At 40.3% G+C, this 21,543-nt stretch overlaps 1 protein-coding gene across 2 annotated transcripts in view; it reads left to right on the forward strand.

Moving 5' to 3' along the window:
- Nucleotides 1-21,543, forward strand: part of CORO6 (coronin 6) — a 113,298-nt gene that overhangs the window by 22,373 nt on the left and 69,382 nt on the right. For both annotated transcript variants that reach the window (XM_069761168.1, XM_069761167.1), the window contains exon 2: nucleotides 14,365-14,572. In XM_069761168.1, the coding sequence (XP_069617269.1) occupies nucleotides 14,375-14,572 (198 nt within the window). In that variant the 5' untranslated portion in view covers nucleotides 14,365-14,374. The remainder of the gene's footprint in view (nucleotides 1-14,364; nucleotides 14,573-21,543) is intronic.

Here is a 21,543-nt window from a genome sequence, read left to right on the forward strand (position 1 = left end):
ACAACATAACTTTAGACTGACAGCGCAGGGTGTCCTCCTCTGCGACACACATACCGGCCATCTACAATTCTGCCGCACATTGTCTCATTACAACTATGCCTCCAAGTGCATCTTGAAGTGCACACGCAGCGCCCCCTGGCTGTAACATTGGTCACTGCACCACACAGCGTACTCAGGATACATTGGACAACAACTTTTGGGGTCCAATGTCGCCTGTTACCCTTGGAAAAATTCAAAATTGGAGGCTAAAAAATCATTTTTGTGGAAAAAAAATATTTTTTATTTTCATGGCTCTGCGTTATAAACTTTAATGAAACACTTGGGGTTCAAAGTTCTCACAACTCATCTAGATAAGTTCCTTGGGGGGTCTAGTTTCCAATATGGGGGCACTTGTGGGGGGTTTCTACTGTTTAGGTACATCAGGGGCTCTGCAAACGCAACATGACGCCCGCAGACCATTCCATCAAAGTCTGCATTCCAAAACGACGCTCCTTCTCTTCCAAGCTCCGCCATGCGCACAAACGGTGGTTCTCCCCATATATGGGGTATCAGCGTACTCAGGACAAATTGCACAACAATGTTTGGGGTCCAGTTTCCCCTGTTACCCTTGGGAAAATAAAAAAATTGGGGGCGAAAACATAATTTTTGTGAAAAAAAATATGATTTTTTATTTTTATGGCTCTACATTATAAACTTCTGTGAAGCACTTGGGGGTTTAAAGTGCTCACCACACATCTAGATAAGTTCTTTATGGGGTCTACTTTCCAAAATGGTGTCACTTGTGGGGGGTTTCCACTGTTTAGGCACATCAGGGGCTCTCCAAACGCGACATGGTGCATGATCTCAATTTCAGCCAATTTTGCACTGAAAAGTCAAATGGCGCTCCTTCCCTTCCGAGCTCTGCCATGTGCCCAAACTGTGATTTACCCCGAAATATGGGGTATCGGCGTACTCAGGACAAATTGTACAACAACTTTTGCAGTTCAATTTCTCCTGTTACCCTTGGGAAAATAAAACAAATTGTATCTGAAGTAAATTTTTTGTGAAAAAAAGTTAAATGTTCATTTTTTTTTAAACATTCCAAAAATTCCTGTGAAGCACCTGAAGGGTTAATAAACTTCTTGAATGTGGTTTTGAGCACCTCAAGGGGTGCAGTTTGCAGAATGGTGTCACTTTTGGGTATTTTCTATCATATAGACTTCTCAAGGTGACTTCCAACGTAATGTGGTCCCTAAAAAAATGGTGTTGTAAAAATGAGAAATCGTTAGTCAACTTTTAACACTTATAACTGCCTAACAAAAAAATTTTTGGTTGCTGATGTAAAGTAGACATGTGGGAAATGTTACTTATTATGCATTTTGTGTGATTTAAGGGCATGAAAATTCAAAGCTGGAAAATTGCAAAATTTTCAACATTTTCACCAAATTTCCATTCTTTTCATAAATAAACGCAAGTCATATCAAAGAAATGTTACCACTTTCATGAAGTACAATATGTCACGAGAAAACAATATCAGAGTCACCGGGATCCATGGAAGCATTCCAGAGTTATAACCTCATAAAAGGACAGTGGTCATAATTGTAAAAATTGGCCCGGTCATTAACGTGCAAACCACCCTCAACAAAACTTCCAGCTGTTTACTAGACAACATGTAAGAGACTCACACCAATAGTTCACATGTGACTATGATGGAAGTTTCACATTAAAGCAAACTTGTCACATTTTAATCGTTGTCCTATGGACATCAAAGGAGGTTCTGAGCAGACTGATGTATAGTTTGTTGATAGGAATTCAGTATAACTATTTATACTATTTATTACTATCTATCCCTACTTATTTCTGGTTTTGGTGTCCTGTGGTCAGTCCAACTCAGTTATTGAAAGCTTTCAATCAATTTGCATACAGATAGAACCGAGAGTCTGAATAGGACCTCCCACTGGACTCCTAAGCCCAGAAAAAGTAGATCTTTTTTAAGCTAACTATATATAATTCTCCTCAGCTCCTTCCACAAACAATATGGTATCTGCAGTTGAAGCTACAGATTTCCTTTACATTTAGAAGGGACCTGTATTCTGTTTTTATACAAGGGCTCTCTGCTGCATATTTCTACTCTTCATGCTTTTCATATGACAATTTTAGACTTTTATGAATCTGGATATAAAAACAATTGTTAATATTGACAAAAATTGTCTCTTGGTCATCCATCACTATTTTGTTTATTGATTTATTTTGATTTACATTTGAATTTGAAACATATTACTTTGTTTCCTTCAATGATGGCTGCAGTAGTGAATACTGTGGATAGTATTCACACTAATGCCACTCACAGCACTGTTGAGTTTGCATTGCTTTGAGGATATGTCCGTTAGTGTCACATACCCACTTTGCCTCGCTTTAGTGACATCTGCCCCCACTGCCGATCAGGGCCGGATTTAAGAGGTGGGTGGCCCGGGGCCCATTTTGGAGGGAGGCCCATTTCTCAAGGTGCTGCAATATGTAATGCAAAAACACAAAATGAAACAAACGCAAGTTTATTTACAAAAATCATTTACGCAGAGTAATTCAAGTAAAATAATTCATTTTTTACAATCCGGGCACTTTCCTTGATTTTCGTGCTGCAAATGATGTCACTAAAGTCCAATTCACGCAGTAGACCTGACCTTGTCGACCCTTGAAGTCCTGAAAGGGCGTTTTAAAGATTAAAATATGTCCAGTACATATGTATGTATATTGTAGAAATTTGGGCTGTCTATATCAAAGACTGCTGCTGGGCTCTATATGTCAGAGGCTTCTGCTGAGCTGTGTATATATATATGAGGGGCTTCCGCTGAGCTGTATATATATATGAGAGGCTTCTGCTGGGCTGTATATATATGAGGGGCTTCTGCTGAGCTGTATATAGATGAGGGGCTTCTGCTGAGCTGTATATAGATGAGGGGCTTCTGCTGAGCTGTATATAGATGAGGGGCTTCTGCTGGGCTGTATAGTATAGGCTTGAGGAAGGCTAAGTGTGAGCCGAAACGTCGCACAGAGATGCGGGTCTGAATAAACTTCACAGTTTTTCACCTCTGAAAGGAATTGGAGTGCTGCCTTCTTTTCTTCTTTTTGGTATATAACTTGGGTGGATGAATGGACCGTCTTACCTAGGAGGCCTGGCACCCATCGGTGAGCATTGTGCTGTTCCAATTTTTTCAACCTATATATATATACATATATATATATATATATATATATATATATATATATATATATATATATATATATATATATATGGGGCTGCTTCCGGGCTATATATGTCAGAGGCTGTTGCTGTGCTGGCTGTATATGTATAATAGGCTTGTGCTGGGCTGTATATATATGAGGGGCTTCTTCTGAGCTGTATATACTGTATATATATATATATATATATATATATATATATGAGGGGCTGCTGCTGGGCTGTATATATTAGAAGCTGCTGTTGCGCTGTATATATATGAGGGGCTGCTGCCGGGCTGTATATATCAGAGGCCGTTGCTGTGCTGGCTGTATATAGAATAGAGGCTGAGGGGCTGTATAAAGTGTATTCACAGCACCATACTGTAAACAGGTCCACACTATATACATAGAGTATACACAGACACACTGTAATGCAGGATATAGTGTGGACCTGTATATACAGTATGGTACTGTGTAGGACAGGAGTTGCAAGAAAGATACACAGACACACATAGACACACACACAGACAGACACATACACACGCACACACACACACACACACACACACACAGAGATCATACTCACCCACCGCGACACTGTCAAGACTGACCCACTTCACCTCTGAATCTTCAGTGACTGAAGATCCTGAGTGAAGTCCTGCCGCGCTCCGTGGTGGAGAATCCTCTTCCCGCGCCGACATCGTGGCTCCGCCTCCTTCCTCGAAGGTAGCTGAACAAACTGTCATCTCATCTAATCCGAGGGAGCGATCATATATTGTAGCTGAATAGGTAGCGCCTAGAAGCTTCTGTTGGGATTGGAGAAGGCTGCTGCATGCCATAAGCTAAGCAGTAGGTACAGGAGGGTACTAAGAAAGTCTGGCTAGGCTAGCCAGGTCAGTGGACGCTGACGCAGGTCAGATGCCATGATTCTGCCGCTCTGCGCCAGCCACTGAGATGTAGAACCGTAGCCAGGTCCCTACACTTTCAATAGTTTCTATTTTGTTAAATGTTCCTTATCATTAGAAACGGTTCACAGCAAAGAGACGTGTATTTTACATGTTTTGAGATATTTATCCCTATATTGGTGGGAGGCCCCCGCTTGGTGGGAGGCCCAGGGCTCAGGCCCCTTGGGCCCACCCCTAAATCTGGGCCTGCTGCCGATTGTCATTACATACAGCTGGTGAGCAAAACTGGCAACAGAGAAGGTGTGATTGGCATTCTCTGTGCCCAGGCAGGCCACCATAGGCTGTTGTTCTTCTGGGTTGCATGATTGCCACCTTGCCATTACTTATGTAAATGTATATATATGAGGTCCTCTTGAACTGTCTGAGCTGAGGCCAGTCTTCAGGCCTATGGCAGTTTGCTTCGGTGGGCAGTATAGCGGTCTATCTAAATCCCATACTGTCTTCCTGCCCATGCCAGTTATTGCATTTACAACGCTCGTGCTGAAATTACATCTGACTGACATCCTGATACCTGACATGAGGGATGTAACTATGGGGGGTGCAGGCGTTACGGATGCACCCCTTGCTGAAACGCGTCGATTTGTCACATGTGGATTATCTTTTTGCTACCTAACTTGGCTCTATCGTTTTTAAGGGAGTATCTATAGGCAAAGTTACTGGAGACATAATAGATATTGAAGCATATTTTTTTACTACCAGCTTTTAGGATATTCTAGGACCATTTCAGACTTAGTACTGTACAACATGACACCTTTGTTCTTGGTTTCTTTGGATCACTTTGTCTACAAGCATTCAGAAAATTGTTTTATTTTCCACATTTTATAACGGTGACACCATGCCATCAGTGGGACTGGCATTGATTATTTGAAGATAATCTGGCACAATAATTACCTATAACTAAACTTTTTTTAAATTTTTTTTGTGATTAAAAGATATATTTGACTTCAAAAGAGTTATACTTTTGGTATTTTAGATACAATAATAGTCAATATTTGGCATGAAAAAAAAATGGAAAAATCAATTTAAAAAAAAAAAGGTCTGACTGTAGAACTGTTGTTCATTTTTTTCATAACTTACATAATTTTTGTGAAATAAATTATGATAAATTTCTTGGGCATGTTTAGTCCTGCCCCCACTCCCAAGCCTGAGCCCTGTCTATTTTTCACAAAGTTGGTAGAGACGGCCAACTCAAATAAAAACTCTAGCCGTTCCAAAATTTGGAAGGAATTACGCAAGAAAACTTGTCTAAATTACATGATGAATACCTGGAAGACTTGGAGTTAGACGGTCACATTGAGTAATGAATCACAGGTCTTCTTTAGAGATTGTGTGATTTGTGTCTCATATTAAATGGATTTAATTTACTTTGGTGCTGAAGAGGTTAACGACCCTTTGTATGCTGGTCAGAAACATGCAGCTCCATTTCAGCTGCTTCTGATCTGGTCATTACATCTTCCTATAAAAACTGGTCAGACTTTCTTGTCCCTGCCGGTGAAAGATTTGTCTTTCTGTGCTGTGTGTTAAAGATAAGTGGTTGGAGTAGAGTTGTTGTAGTAGTGATCTGCAGTTTGTTGTTGTATGTGTGTGTTTATCTCCTGCTCCCTATGCCCATTTAGTTTATTCTTCCCTGTCCCTATCCTCTTCCCCATTGTTGGTTTTTGCTTTTGTATGACAGAGGTTTTCTGTTATCCCTGTTTTGTTTTTGTGTCTTGTTTATCTTACATTTCTGTCCCATGCCTCATGGGGGGGAGAGGGGACAGATCAGGGTTTAACAGGAGCTTAGGAATATTGTTGGAGATTCGGACCTCTGTACCTTCAAGAATACCCCTGGGACAGGGATAGTTAGGGTTCCATTTCCAGGGACAGTTTGAATCCTCGCTTCCATACCGAAAGCTGTCACAGCGTGACAGCCCCATAATCTTCTGAGTATTGTCTCATAATTGCTCTTAATCTTGGGACTAAAGGAGTGGGGGTTTATTTGCCACCAAAAGGTGGGCATTCCAAGTGTAGTGTGGTGTTCCCAAGTGGTTGCAGATGGCTTTAGAACTTAAAACACAGACACAAATGTGGGCAACAATGATGTCTTGTCTTTCTCTCATCATAAACAACCACTATAAGTTCATAAAAGGCCATCAATCTAGAAAATTACATTTATTTTGCCATAAAGGAATAATTGGAAATGGATAAAAAAAAACTTGTCACCATTGTTCTGCATCTCCTTTAAAAGAGTTGTTTACTTAGATTTAAAATAATATACTACGTGGCTGGGCAATATACTATGTGACTGGGCAATATACTACGTGACTGGGCAATATACTACGTGACTGGGCAATATACTACGTGACTGGGCAATATACTACATTGCTAGGCAATATACTACGTGGCTGGGCAATATAGTACGTGACTAGGCAATGTACTACGTGACTGGGCAATATACTACGTGGCTGGGCAATATACTACGTGATTGGGCAATATACTACGTGACTGGGCAATATACTACGTGACTGGGCAATATACTACGTGATTGGGCAATATGCTACGTGACTGGGCAATATACTACGTGACTGGGCAATATACTACGTGGCTGGGCAATATACTACGTGACTGGGCAATATACTACGTGGCTGGGCAATATACTACGTGGCTGGGCAATATACTACGTGGGCTGTGCATTATACTATGTGAACATGCATATTCTAGAATACCCGATGCGTTAGAATCGGGCCACCATCTAGTATACAAATAATAAAATTATGTATAAGATAAAGTACATTTTTGGTTTTTTGAAAAAGTCCCGGATACACCCTTTAAGTTTAACTTTGGATAACTATGATCATAGTATAATCCAATTCCTTCAGATCTACCTTTGTGTTTTATGTACATGACATAACATTGTAAAAAATTCAGTAATAACATTTCAATGAATATTTTAGATTAATAATAGAACAAGCTTTTAACATTTTGCTTTTTCCATTGTAGTCAAGTTTGGATGGCATTTGACTTTATGTGGTTACAAGTTGTAAACCTTTTATATCTTTTTTTTTCTGTAAACGCAAGGTATTCTTAACCTCAGTGTCTAAAATGTTCTACAGTGTCGCCTTCTTGAGCATTATAAATATTTATTTCACACTTTTATTGCCTACTAACCTAATTTGAATGCCCAGCCTTTGAGTGTATACCTTGGCTACACAGTTTTACTGGACCCAGATGACCCAGGTTTAGCAAACTTATCTGGTTAGACGCAGTCATGGAATTCTGCTAAAATGATTTGTTCAAAAGGATTGGTTGTGGGGCTATTATGCTGTTCATCTGTACAACTGAAAACTACAATAATCTGCTGAGATAGGAAATCAAGCACTTAGATAGTATCAGTAAGTATTTCAAGTGTTGCTGCCATACATTATTTTCTGTGCATTACACAGATGGAGACTATAATAAAGCAGATTGGGTGCAGAACTGCATCAATGATTCCTTTCTAAGGTTACTCTTAAATTAGGAAAACTTATCAATAACTATCAATATTTACCTGTTTATATTATTTTCCTGTTTAAGAGGATATGGGTAAAGGAGTGTCAGATCGGTAGTGCTGACGAACATTTCTGACAGTTCTAGGATAGCAAGTCAGGCTAAAAAACAACTTGAGAATGGTTATGGAGGTCCACAGTGATTATGAAGATCCACAAAGTCAACTTCTTTGTTGATTTTATTCATTGCTGTCTTGCCTGTTGTATTGGTGTTCTGCAGTAAAATTTTGACTTGCCCCAATGTTTCTTCTAAACAAAAAAAGTTTTCTCTTGACAAACTACTATGTAGGACCTATCATGAATTTTTGAGGTTCTTTGTACCATTAGGTGAGTAGTTCCAGCAATGAAAAAAAAAATGTTGAAATATATTTTTTATTGTGCAGCTAAAAACATGGTGAGAAAAAAAAACCCAAAAAGATAAAAAAGATTAAGCATCCATTAGCTTACACCACGTTTCAGGTTAGCAAACCTTTATTCGTACCAATCTAGTGTGTTTCTATTCTCCCTGCACCACAATCTGACCAAACAAGGTCTACCAGGGTTCCTTTGTGAATTCAAGTAGTTTTCACTCTGAATTGTTCTTACTGGAAGGTGAGCCGATTACCATTTTTTTCTCCTGTTCTTATCTTTGGATTAAGCTTTTTTTCAGACAGTCTAACGGTATCTTCAAGCTTCTTTTAAGGCAATGACAAATTCAAAGTGGATTCTATGATCAGCCCCAAACTGGTGTCTATGGTTTTTTACACTCTGACCAATGCTATTAAATGAGTCAGTACTCATCTGCAATTTTTTTCTCAGCTCATACCGGACTGAGAAAAAAATTGCAGCATGCTGCAATTGTCTGCGAGAATGGGATTGCACTTGCCAATGGGTGCAAGAAAAAAATCGCATGGCACATGGGCCATGTGTGTGTCGTCCAATTTTTACACACACATCTCAAAGGAAATCCGACATTTCATCAGCCAAGTACAGTAAATTTACAGCCTGAACTACCAGAATAGAATAGATAGGATAGATATATACAATATATAGAATAGATAGATATATAGAATAGATAGATGTAATGTAGAAATATAGTGTCACAAGCACCCCACACATAATAAACTGTCTTTTCATGTGGCACTAAAGGGTGTTTAGATTTATTTAACCTATTAAATAAATAAATAAATAATTTAGAAAATAGCATAGGGTCCCCCTTACGTTTAATAACCAGCTAAGGGAAAGCAGACAGCAATGAGCTGTTCTTATTAGTCTGGGAAGGGGCCATTAACCATGGAGCTTCCTAGCCTATTGATATCAGCTCACAGCTGTCTGCTTAGCCTTTAGTGGTTATTAAAAAAGGAGGCCCTACAAAAAATGACATGGGGTCCCCCCTATTTGTAATAACCAGCAAAGGCTAGGCAGACAGCTGCCGGCTGATATTAATAGGCTGGGAAGGCCTATGGATATTGACCCTTTCCCAGTCTAATAAACCCATGTGGACTATGTTAGGTCATTATTTTTTATGGAGGACTATGTTGGGCCATTATTTTGCATAGAGGACTATGTTGGGCCATTATACTGTATGGAGGACTATGTGTGACTGTTATACTGTATGGAGGAGTATGTGAGGCCCATTAAACTGTATAGAGTGCTATGTGGGGCCCATTATACTGCATACAGGACTATGTGGGACTCATTATTCTGTATGGAGGACTTTATTCTAAGATCTATTAACTAAAATGTACTTTGTTTGTGGGACAACTCCTTTAAGTTTGTTTCCATATAAAAAGTTTCATTGTTATATTTGATGATAAGGAAAAACTTCCTCAAATGTAGCCATTTTTTCATAAATATCAAGGTTGGCTTGCGACTTTGTCCAAACTTTTAATTTTGGCCATCTGTGTATTTAAGTTTTACATGGTGAAAATGAGCCTCACAACGTCATAGTGAGTAAGACCTGAAGGAGAGATACATTAAGTCATAAGCATTTTTCTGGAGACAAACTGGTGTAGAACCAAATAAAAAGAGCCATAGCTTAGAGGGATCCTGTCATGATGAAACTGTTATCTAATTTGCAGACAGGATGCGAGAGATCAGGAGGTACTGATCAGGTTAATATATTTTTTTTGTGGAAATAGTTTCAATAAACTTGCTTTCTATTAAATGAAATCCCAGGTGTTTGTATGCACACGAGTCCAGTGGGCGCTCTTACTAGTGATTGACAGTCTTCCTTGTATGACTGTGCATGCAGAGATAGCTGTCAATCACTTTAGTGACCCTGCATCATTGTTTTGCAAGGATAGCAGACAAGAAGCTGTAGGAGCTGATATAACAGCTAAATAACAACCGTTCGTTAAATTTACAAATATCAATTCAACCTACAAGAAGAGTCAACATAAAGATAACAGTCTATGCCTCTTGGGTAAAGGCACCTTCACACTGAGCAACTTTTGAACGATAGCAATAGCGATCCGTGACGTTGCAGCGTCCTGGATAGCGATCTCGTTGTGTTTGACACGCAGCAGCAATCAGGATCCTGCTGTGACATCGCTGGTCGGAGCTAGAAGGCAGAACTTTATTTTGTCGCTGGATCACCTGCTGTCATCGCTGGATCGGCGTGTGTGATGCCGATCCAGCAATGTCTTCACTTGTAACCAGGGTAAACATCGGGTTACTAAGCGCAGGGCTGCGCTTAGTAACCCGATATTTATCCTGGTTACCATTGTAAAAGTTAAAAAAAAAAAACACCACATACTCACATTCCGGTGTCTGTTACGTCCCCCGCCGTCAGCTTCCCGCACTGACTGTGAGCGCCGGCCGTAAAGCACAGCGGTGACGTCACCGCTGTGCTGTGCTTTACGGCCGGCACTGACAGTCAGTGCGGGAAGCTGACGGCGGGGACGTGACAGACACCGGAATGTGAGTATGTAGTGTTTTTTTTTTTACATTTACAATGGTAACCACGGTAAACCTCGGGTTACTAAGCGCGGCCCTGCGCTTAGTAACCCGATATTTACCCTGGTTACCCGGGGACCTCGGCATCGTTGGTCGCTGGAGAGCTGTCTGTGTGACAGCTCTCCAGCGACCACACAACGACTTACCAACGATCACGGCCAGGTCGTATCGCTGGTCGTGATCGTTGGAAAGTTGCTCTGTGTGAAGGTACCTTTACAGAAAATAGATGTTTGTATAATTAAGATTAAATGCTGTTTCCTCACAGGCCCCTATTCATTAAGACTGGCATTTTGTACAGTTTATACGCCAGTCTTAATGGGAAACAAAACTGCAGTACGATGTGCCTAATTCATTAAAGTGTTGCTCCAATACTTTTACAATCTATCCTTAGGATAGATCATTCTTATTAGACCGCTGGGGTTCTGACCGTTAGCATCCTCACTGATCAGCTGTTCTCAGTGCCGGCAGTAGCCGGATGTTAGCAGCTTTGGAGCAGAACAGCCCAGCTTCATCAGCTGCATAGTGACCTTTGCCGAGTACTGAAGATTGACTCCTATTCATTTTCATTACTGCACACTAGCCGTATACCACGCACAGCCCTAATACACAGGCCGTATACCGCATATTGTACTCACACTCTGGCTGTATACCACATACAGCCCTGACACACTGGCCGTTTACCGCACACAGCACTCACACCTTTTATACAGCACTCACACCCCGTATACAACTCTTACACCCTGTACATAGCTCTCACACCCTGTATAGAGCACTCACACCCTGTATTCAACTCTCGCGCGGTCGCACCCCATGCACAGCACTCACACCCCATTTACAACTCTCGCACCCCATACACAGCACTCACACACGACACACATAGACTGTACATTGAAGTCACTAATACATTAGATACAGGGTATATATTAGATATGAACACACTTGGCACAGATGTAAGTACCTGCTGCTTAGTTGCCCCTGTAACATCCGTTGCAGCACAAGTTCCTGACTGACGCTCCCTCCTCATGTAAGATGCAAGGCCGGCTCCAGGTTTTTGAGGGCCCCGGGCGAAAGAGTCTCTGTGCCCCCCCCCCCCCTTTAACACATACCACGATTCATGATGCACAGATGCAGCAAAGAAATATAGGTATACAATGTGTGCAGAACTATTAGGCAAGTTGTATTTTGATCACATGATCCTTTTTATTTATGTTGTCCTACTCCAAGGTGTTCAGGCTTGAGAGCCAACTACCAATTAAGTAAAAGAAGTGATGTGCATCTCTGTAATGAGGGGTGTTGCCTAATGACATCAAAACCCTATATAAGGTGTGCTTAATTATTAGGCAACTTCCTTTCCTTTGGCAAAATGGGTCAGAAGAAAGATTTGACCGGCTCTGAAAAGTCCAAAATTGTGAGATGCTCTTGCAGAGGGATGCAGCAGTCTTGAAATTGCCAAACTTTTGAAGCGTGATCACCGAACAATCAAGCGATTCATGGCAAATAGCCAACAGGGTCGCAAGAAGCGTGTTGGGCAAAAAGGCGCAAAATAGCTGCCCATGAATTGAGGAAAATCAAGCGTGAAGCTGCCAAGATGCCATTTGCCACCAGTTTTGCCATATTTCAGAGCTGCAACGTTACTGGAGTAACAAAAAGCACAAGGTGTGCGATACTCAAGGACATGGCCAAGGTAAGGAAGTGTGAAAAACGACCACCTTTGAACAAGAAACATAAGATAAAACATCAAGACTGGGCCAAGAAATATCTTAAGACTGACTTTTCAAAGGTTTTATGGACTGATGAAATGAGAGTGACTCTTGATGGGCCAGATGGATGGGCCAGAGGCTGGATCAGTAAAGGGCAGGGAGCTCCACCCCGACTAAGACGCCAGAAAGGTGGAGGTGAGGTACTAGTATGGGCTGGTATCATCAAAGATGAACTTGTGGGACCTTTTCGAGTTGAGGATAGAGTGAAGCTCAACTCCCAGACCTACTGCCAGTTTCTGGAAGACAACTTCTTCAAGCAGTGGTTCAGTCGGTATCGTTCAAGAAAAACGTGATTTTTATGCAGGACAATGCTCCATCGCATGCCTCCAACTACTCCACAGCGTGGCTGGCCAGTAAAGGTCTCAAAGAATAAAAAATAATGACATGGCCCCTTGTTCACCTGATCTGAACCCCATAGAGAACCTGTGGTCCCTCATAAAATGTGAGATCTACAGGGACTGAAAACGGTCCACCTCTAGGAGCAGTGTTTGGGAGGCTGTGGTGGCTGCTGCACGCAATGTTGATCGTAAACAGATCAAGCAACTGACAGAATCTATGGATGGAAGGCTGTTGTGTCATCATAAAGAAAGGTGGCTATATTGGTCACTATTTTGGGGGGTTTTGTTTTTGCATGTCAGAAATGTTTATTTCTAAATTTTGTGCAGTGATATTGGTTTACCTGGTGAAAACAAACAAGTGAAGTGGGAATATATTTGGTTTTTATTAAGTTGCCTAAGGCTGGGTTTACACTGCATTAGTGTGACCCGTTTAATGGACTACGTTACACCGCGGCATAACGCGGTGTAACGTAGTCCGTTAACGCCGCCATTACTTTCAATGGCGGATGCATCACTAGCGCACACCCACAATGGGCGTGCGCTAGCGATGGGCAGTCATTGAGTGACGGACCCAAGACGCGGGCTGCAGCTTTTCCGGGTCCGTCACTGCTAGCGCACTGCTAGCGCAGACGGAGCTAGCAGATGCTCCATCTGCGCTAGCGCTTGTGTAAACGTCGGCACTTGCGTTAGTGCAGTCTTTTTAATGGATGTGTTGAACGGACTGCACTAACGCAGTGTGAACTTAGCCTAATAATTCTGCACAGTAATAGTTACCCGCACAAACAGATATCCTGCTAAGATAGCCAAATCTAAAAAAAACCCCACTCCAACTTCCAAAAATATTAAGCTTTGATATTTATGAGTCTTTTGGGTTGATTGAGAACATAATTGTTGATCAATGATAAAAATAATCCTCTAAAATACAACTTGCCTAATAATTCTGCACACAGTGTAGTACAATGCCAGTTTTCATTTCTTACATGAGTGTTAGCTATTGTAAATTCTACAATACCATACAGCAGAGGGGCTTTATATAAGTCAACCCCTTATATGCCAATTTTTGTGACCTACTCCCTCTTCCTCAGTTACCAGTAGGCATTTTATTGTAAGCTGAACTTGTTGCAAAGAAAAAACTGCATACAATGAATATGACAATTTTTTAATGGAAAACTTTTTAAAGTAAACATTAGAAAGTAATAAAGTAGAACATTTGTAAAAGTGCAAAATGAGTAGCATATAGCACAGCCACGTAGTATATAGCACAGCCACGTAGTATATAGCACAGCCACGTAGTATATAGCACAACCACGTAGTATATAGCACAGCCACGTAGTATATAACACAGCCACGTAGTATATAGCACAGCCACATAGTATATAACAAAGCCCACGTAGTATATAGCACAGCCATGTAGTATATAGCACAGCCACGTAATATATAGCACAGCCATGTGGTATATAACACAGCCCACGTATGTCTACCTTGCATAACCAATGGCTATAGGTAGTTGTATTTTTATTTTGTGGTTCATCACTGTCTTATGTTAGTGGTTACACTGGTTACAAAGCTCATGTTTTATTTATGAACAACATGTTTTCTTGTGGAAGTATAATGACTCATCTCTTACTTTTTAATTATGCAGAAATTCCACAATGAGCCGAAGAGTTGTGCGCCAGAGCAAATTCAGGCATATTTTTGGCCAGCCTGTAAAAGCAGATCAAATGTATGAAGATATCCGGGTATCAAAGTTAACGTGGGACAGTTCATTTTGTGCTGTGAATCCTAAATTTTTGGCCATCATCGTGGAATCTAGTGGCGGAGGGGCATTTATAGTATTACCATTAGCTAAGGTAAGTTGCCTTATACAGTATAAGCACAGTACATAATAACAATGCATGGATATCGGCTATATCAAATAATTATTCTTTAAAAAAAAAAATCAAAAGAATGGTCGTCCTTGTCCGACACGTACTGACAGGACAGGTCAGAAAAAGTACTTAGTGGAAAACCACTTATCCTCTTGTGTTGTGCATGGATCAGCACACCTCTATTGAGAGTAGATCTAGGCATTAAAGACTGCCTGCGGGTGATGGCGGCTGCAGCGGCAAAGGATGGCGTTCCTCCTCTTCCATGACAATAATTGCAAATTGATCCCAGTAAACAGATCTATTGGGTGCTGACTTGAAAGAAGTTCCCTTGGACCAGAGCACTTAATAGTATTGATTATTTTTTTACTGTATTAATAGAACATCGCATTTCTCTGTTGAGGAGGGTGCAGGATCTGTGCCGAAATGACTTGTTCTCTTAACTTAATAAAAAATATCAATACTTTGAATTGTTCTTATTCAAATTTCTTTCAGGGCAGCACCAAGGAACTTTTTGTTGCTACAGATATTAAATTATTATTTAGAATATGATGACTACTTTTCTAAAAAAATTTATAAATATTAAAATAGAAAAAAGTTCTACTTGATTGGAAAATATGGTTGCTTTTTTTCCCCAGGAAACACCCCATTTGGTTGTGTTCTGCATTGTAGCTGAGCGCCATTGAAGTAAATGGTGCTGAGCTGCAATGTCACCTACTATCAGTGAATAAGTTCCATGCTAATTTTGTAAGGAAGCAGCCATGTTTTTATAATTCTGACAGTACAACCCCTTGTTAGAGATCATGTCCACAGAATACCTTTCTATAAAGTTACCTAATCAACCTTTTGCGAACATTTTCTCAGTACATAATAGGGCAGTGACTTTTCCTTAGGATAGATCGTCAATGTCTGACCGGTGGGGGTGTGAATCCCGGCATCCCTTCCAATCAGCTGTTCCTGGTGTCGGCCAGAACTGCCTGAACTATTCATTCAAGGAACTGCACAACACAACTCTGTGGACTGAATAGTGGCCGCAGCGAGGTACTGAACATCCAACCCCTCTTGATTTGAATAGGGGGTGGATGTGCAGTACCCATCCATTGCCACTAGACAGTCAATGAAGCTGTGCAGCTCCGTAACTGAGCAGGGGTGCCAGGTGTCGCACCACCACCCATCAGACATTAAAAACCTATGCTAAGGATAGGCCATCAATGTTAATGTCCCGGACAACCCCTTTAAAGCATGTAAAAACTCAATACTTGTAATCGAAACTCAATAACAAGTTAATATTAATAGTTGTATTGATTGTTTGGGCATTTAGGAAATGTCTTTAATATAGGAGGACTGAGAGTAGTCTTGACACTAGCCAATAATGGCTGTTACTTTCAAGAGTTTAGACTACGCTCAGTCCTTCCCTGCTAATGGGCCAAGAGATTTCTGCACTCATATCTATTGACAAGGTAGTATTAACCTTCTACTAGGACACCACATCAGAACTGTAAGCCCCACTGATTCTTTGCAAGCATGTTCCATCCATATATCAGGTTCAACTTTAAAGGCCTCATTGCAAGGAAGTCATTTACACTTGGAACGTGGACTATTTATAGTGAGCTTACTGGAGAAGAGCATAATGCAAATCTGACTTTGGGGTGATGTAATAGCAAACTGGCAACACTGGCTACATTAAGTGGCCGCTCATTCAGCTTCTCACTTACAAGTTTAATAGTTTTTTGGCCATCAAGTGGACAATCGCATTTTTCGCTCATGCTTAAACTACTGCAGATTTTATTAGAATCCAATATAGTTATGTAATATTGTAGAGTACGGAAGAAGCCAGAAAAGGAAGAAATGAAGGTGAAGAAAGAATGCACTCCAGTGTTGGTGTAGCCCAAAAAGCTGTCAAACCAATTACCCAGCACTGTCCAGCAGATATACCTGGGTTTAACCCCAAACCGACCCTTTCCATGAAGAAGCGTCTGAAAAAAAAAAATCCTAACTGGCACTTCAATGACTTTCTTGACTGTTCTCCTACCGGTGTCTATATAAACCATCATCCGATTGTCTGCTAAGTAAGAGGAGCATAATTGAGATTACTATACTTTACTCCAGAAATTTGCTTAAATTGTAGTGATACTCTGCAGTGGCTAAGACCTGGTGTAGATATTAGTTTGAGGCCCACATTCAGTCTAAGAGGCTCCAAATCTTTGAAGGTCCCTGTGCATCTTACTCCAGTAGGTTCTGTTTAAGACTGGTATATAAAACGCTATTCTCAGTATTCCCCACTATGTTTATTTTATAATGACATTCTGTTTTGAAGGGAATGTATATTCAGGAAAGGTCTTGTTTAATCAGGTTTTTATACTTATAGTTTGAAGTCTATCCACAAATTATCAATGATGTTCAGATAAGGGGACTGTGAGGACCATTGTAAAACCTTCAGCTTGCGACTTTTGAGGTAGTCTGTTGTAGATTTTGATGTGTGTTTAGGATCATTATTAGCGATGAGCTAGTATACTCGTCAGGTTTTCCAGAGCACGCTCGGGTGGTCTCCGAGTATTTATGACTGCTCGGAGATTTAGTTTTTCTTGTCGCAGCTGGATGATTTGCGGCTTGATTACATGTGGGGATTCCCTAGCAACCAGGCAACTCCCACATGTACTCAGCCTGGCTAATAGCTGTAAATCATTCAGCTGCAGTGATGAAAACTAAATCTTCGAACACTAACAAATACTCGGAGGTCACCCGAGCAACGAGTATACTCGCTCAGCACTAATCATTATCCATTTGTAGAAGCCATCCTATTTTCAACTTGAGCTGTTTTACAGGTGATTCTATGTTTGCATCATGAATTTGTTAAAATTTCATTGAATCCATTCTTCCCTTTACCAATTAAATGTTCCCCATGCCATTGACTCAACACAACCCCAAAGCATGATTGATCCACCCCCAGGCTTAATGGTTGGTGAGATGTTCTTTTCCTGAAATTCTGTGCCCTTTTTTCTCCACACATACCTTTGATCATTGTGGCCAAAGAGTTCCATTTTAACCTCATCAATCCACAGGACTTGTTTCCAAAATGCATTAGGCTTGTTTAGATGTTCTTTTGCATACTTCTGATGCTGAATTTTATGGTGAGCATGCAGGAGAGGTTTTCTTCTGATGATTCTTCCATGAAGGCCATATTTGTGCAGTTGTCTCTGAACAGTAGAACAATGTACCACAACTCCAGAGTCTGCTAAATCTTTCTGAAGGTCTTTTGCAGTCAAGCCGGGATCTGACTTGCCTCTCTAGCAATTCTATGAACAGCTCTCACTGAAATTTTGATTGGTCTTCCTGACCTCATCTTTACCTCCACTGTTTCTGTTAACTGCCATTTCTTAATTGTATTTCGAACTGAGGAAAGGGCAACTTGAAAATGCATTTCTATCTTTTTATAGCCTTTTTCTGCCTTGTGGGCCTCCACCACTTTCATTTTCAGAGAGCTATGCAACTGCTTAGAAGAATCCATGGCTGCTGTTTCTTGGCATAAGGTTAGAGAAGGTCGGGTTTTTATAAAGCTGGTACATTTCATGACCTGGCCTCTCCTAATGATGATGGTGAACAAGCCATAACCCTAACAGGCTAATTAAGGTCTTTGCCAAAGTTATCTCCGTATACAAATCTCCAAGGGTACCAAACTTTTGCATCGGTTCATTTCCCTTTTTGTATTTTTTAAAATGAAAGAAATGACAATACATAATTATATATATAATTTATTTTTTTGCCTAAAATACAAAGGCAATGTGTCATCTTTAACTTTAGGCCTTTTAGAGATCATGTCAGCTTCAACTTACTTAACTGTTTACAACAGTAGTTTTGACCAGGGGTGCCCAAACTTTTACTTGCCACTATACATGCTCCTTTTGACTTTCACAATAGCCGGATGCTTCTTATTAGGGTAGCTTCACACGAGCGTATAAAAAGTCACTAATAACAAATAATGTAAATATCATCGGTCCGAGTGTTGGTCCGAATATATGGGTGTGTGAACAAGCCCTTACTTCTGAGTTTGTGCTGTGTTTACTGGGTTACCAGTCATCTCATTACCATCACTGACATATTTTCTATGAGTTTTTAAAGCTGTTTTCTCTGCAGCTTTACCAACTCTCTCTTTATCCAATAGTTTGGTGTGCCTAAGGCTGTAGTCACACACAGCGGTCAGCACATATGTAGCATGCGTCCGAGGTGCGTCTGCTGAGGAGCCGCTTCCTAAATGTTGCAGAGACTTTCTGCTGCATCAATGGAAATTAATTGCTGATTGCTGAATGAAATGTAGGGTATTTTGTTCACTTGGTAAAAATTCAGATATTTGCTTTGTTCCAGTATTACTGTATCCAACATGATGTTCCCTGTTTCTGCAGGGAGGTCATTGAGTTTCTTCTGTATTCCGGACCATGGTGCTGATCTCATGTGGCTTAACTTTATGATTTGGAACTTGATTTCCCTTTTCTCTGAAACTAGCGTGATAGTGTCTTGCTTCTAGCAGAAAAAAAAACACATTGTTTTTTCTACAACTTCAATGTCAAAGAATATCTAGATTCTTGTCTTACTCAAAAAATATACATTCTATTGCAAATCCCATATATCAGTACATCCAGCTCGGCTTTACAAGGCCACTGTAGCAAAACAGGTGATAAAATCTCTTCATCCATTTTGAAGTTGATTTAATCTGGCAGTCCTGGAACTGGAAAGCAATAATACTGGGCCTAATTATGTCCCACATTGGGCTTATTTATTTTTCATGGCTTCCCCAGGTTATTCCAAGAAGCATAAACAAAAAATATCTGAGCTTGCTGTATAATAGCACATGGCTTTATCGGATAATGGCTCTGGAAGCCTTTGTGCTGCAGAAAACAGTTTATATAGATTAAAGATAACATTAACTTGCTGACTAATGCCATTCTGTGTTCAACTTGGAAACCCATATTGTCTCTGTTTATGACAAATACAATTGCTTGCCATCCTTCTAACTGCCTCTTTTTAGGAAAAAACAGCCATTGTTTCAGATCTTGATCACTCATCTTGGTAAAAAAAAAATGGGTTTCTTTGGGTTTATAGGTGGAGGGGGGTCAAAATAATTGCAGATAAGATCTCTTATAAAAATGTATTCACAGTAACTATACCATCCATAGTTTACATATTTTCTTTGCTTTGCAAATGGTCTACTGTTACTTTAATTTCTGTCCACCTATGTTCTGAAAACTGGAAGGACAATAAATATTAAAGACTTTTCAGCTCCTGAGAAACCTCCTAAGATAAAATTAGACCACAAAATAGCCCTTTTTCAAGTATTTATAATTATGAAAGGTAAAAAATATCCTCACTAGTTTAATAATAAAAACTCTAAACTATAAAAGAGGTTGGTTGAAGTCAGGCTCTCCAATGTCTCTCTATCTTGACAACATAGTGAGACTTCCTGCTAGTGATGGGTCATTTGCAAACAAACCGAGACAAACAGCCGGCTCCCTGCTGTGAACGACAGTAGCTGGCACCCCATGGGAGCCCTATTTTCTCTAATTGGCTCTCACTGGGAGTAAAATTCCAGTGTACAGGAGACAGAACCACCCCCACTCGAACAAAACCCTGCCCACTCATCAATTTAATTGGCTGTCTGCAAGTTGGTATAGTTTCACCGGTGGGTGGGAATGGTATCAGCCACATTAATGTTATTTTAAATAGTTGTTCACCTGGGGTGAACACATATTTAATAGGGATCTATTTAGATCCAAATGAGTCAGCTCTTTTTGGTGAGCGGAGCCAAGAGAGCCAGATCACCAAAAAAAAAAATGGACTGCCCATCACTTCTTCCTGCTTTTAATCTGGGACATACCACTGTGTAGGGGAAGACTGTATGTAAACACAGGAGAGATCTGTGCTGCTGTCCTTCCAACAGGATATGTAAGATGGATTCATGTGTCTTATGGAGTACTACAAGGCAAGGGCTGAAAGAAACTTTGGGGCTTCAGGGGCAATTACCCCAACCAGTAGCATACCGTTTTTGGTGGGCACCCACAGAAATGAGGTAATAGCAAGCTTAGGAAGCTGACACAGTACATTGAGGTATGTGGGCAGGTGAGCTGATTGTTCCAACCTGGGTTCTCCAAATGGCTTAATGGATTCAGTGATGGGCAGTGGAGCAAATCTATACTCCTTTGATTGGTGCCATGGTGCCTTGGGTACTGTTCTTTAGAGTTTCTCTGGAGAAGGAGAGATGTCCCTTTTATACCCACAGCTGTCTTTCTGGGCATTATCCAGAGGTTTGAAGAAACATGGGAGTAGGTAATTCCCTAATTATTCAATTGTACAATTAACCTGTGTCCTTGTCTTCCAAGGGTAGAAGAATAATAAACTGCAGTGGCTGGTACAATAGGTAGTCATCAGGTATTCAACGAATTAACAAACATTGACTGTACAATTAACCTGCGTTATTTAGAAGAATAAATTGTAGGGGCTGATACAATAGGTAATTAACAGACCTTCAACAAATCAACATACAACAGATCACTATGCAAGAGTCAACAAGCAGGCCCATATGAACAGTGGCTCATGTCTCTTGGACTACTGACTACTGACTAATACGTCTGTATAAAAATAGCCAGAATAATGGACAATATAAGGGATCATAATCCACAAAATGAGGAACTCCTAATATACCGTAATACAGAAAAATAGAAAAACATAAAGTACATAAACCTCCAGGAGATGAAAAAAGACTAATGAAGAAGAAATCTAATTTAAATAAAATGTAAATATTTTATTTAGACTAATGAAAATAGATTTCCAATGTATAAAGATATAAACAATAGTAAATGGTCAAATCGCTGAGGACAAACAGAATATGTGACAACACAAGACACAAATAATTAATGTTAAATGCAGGGATAGCGCCTTATGTTTATGTACACTAATTTGCCCAA

The sequence above is a fragment of the Ranitomeya imitator genome, chromosome 3 (genome assembly GCF_032444005.1).
Source record: "Ranitomeya imitator isolate aRanImi1 chromosome 3, aRanImi1.pri, whole genome shotgun sequence".
In the NCBI taxonomy this organism is placed as follows: Eukaryota; Metazoa; Chordata; class Amphibia; order Anura; family Dendrobatidae; genus Ranitomeya; species Ranitomeya imitator.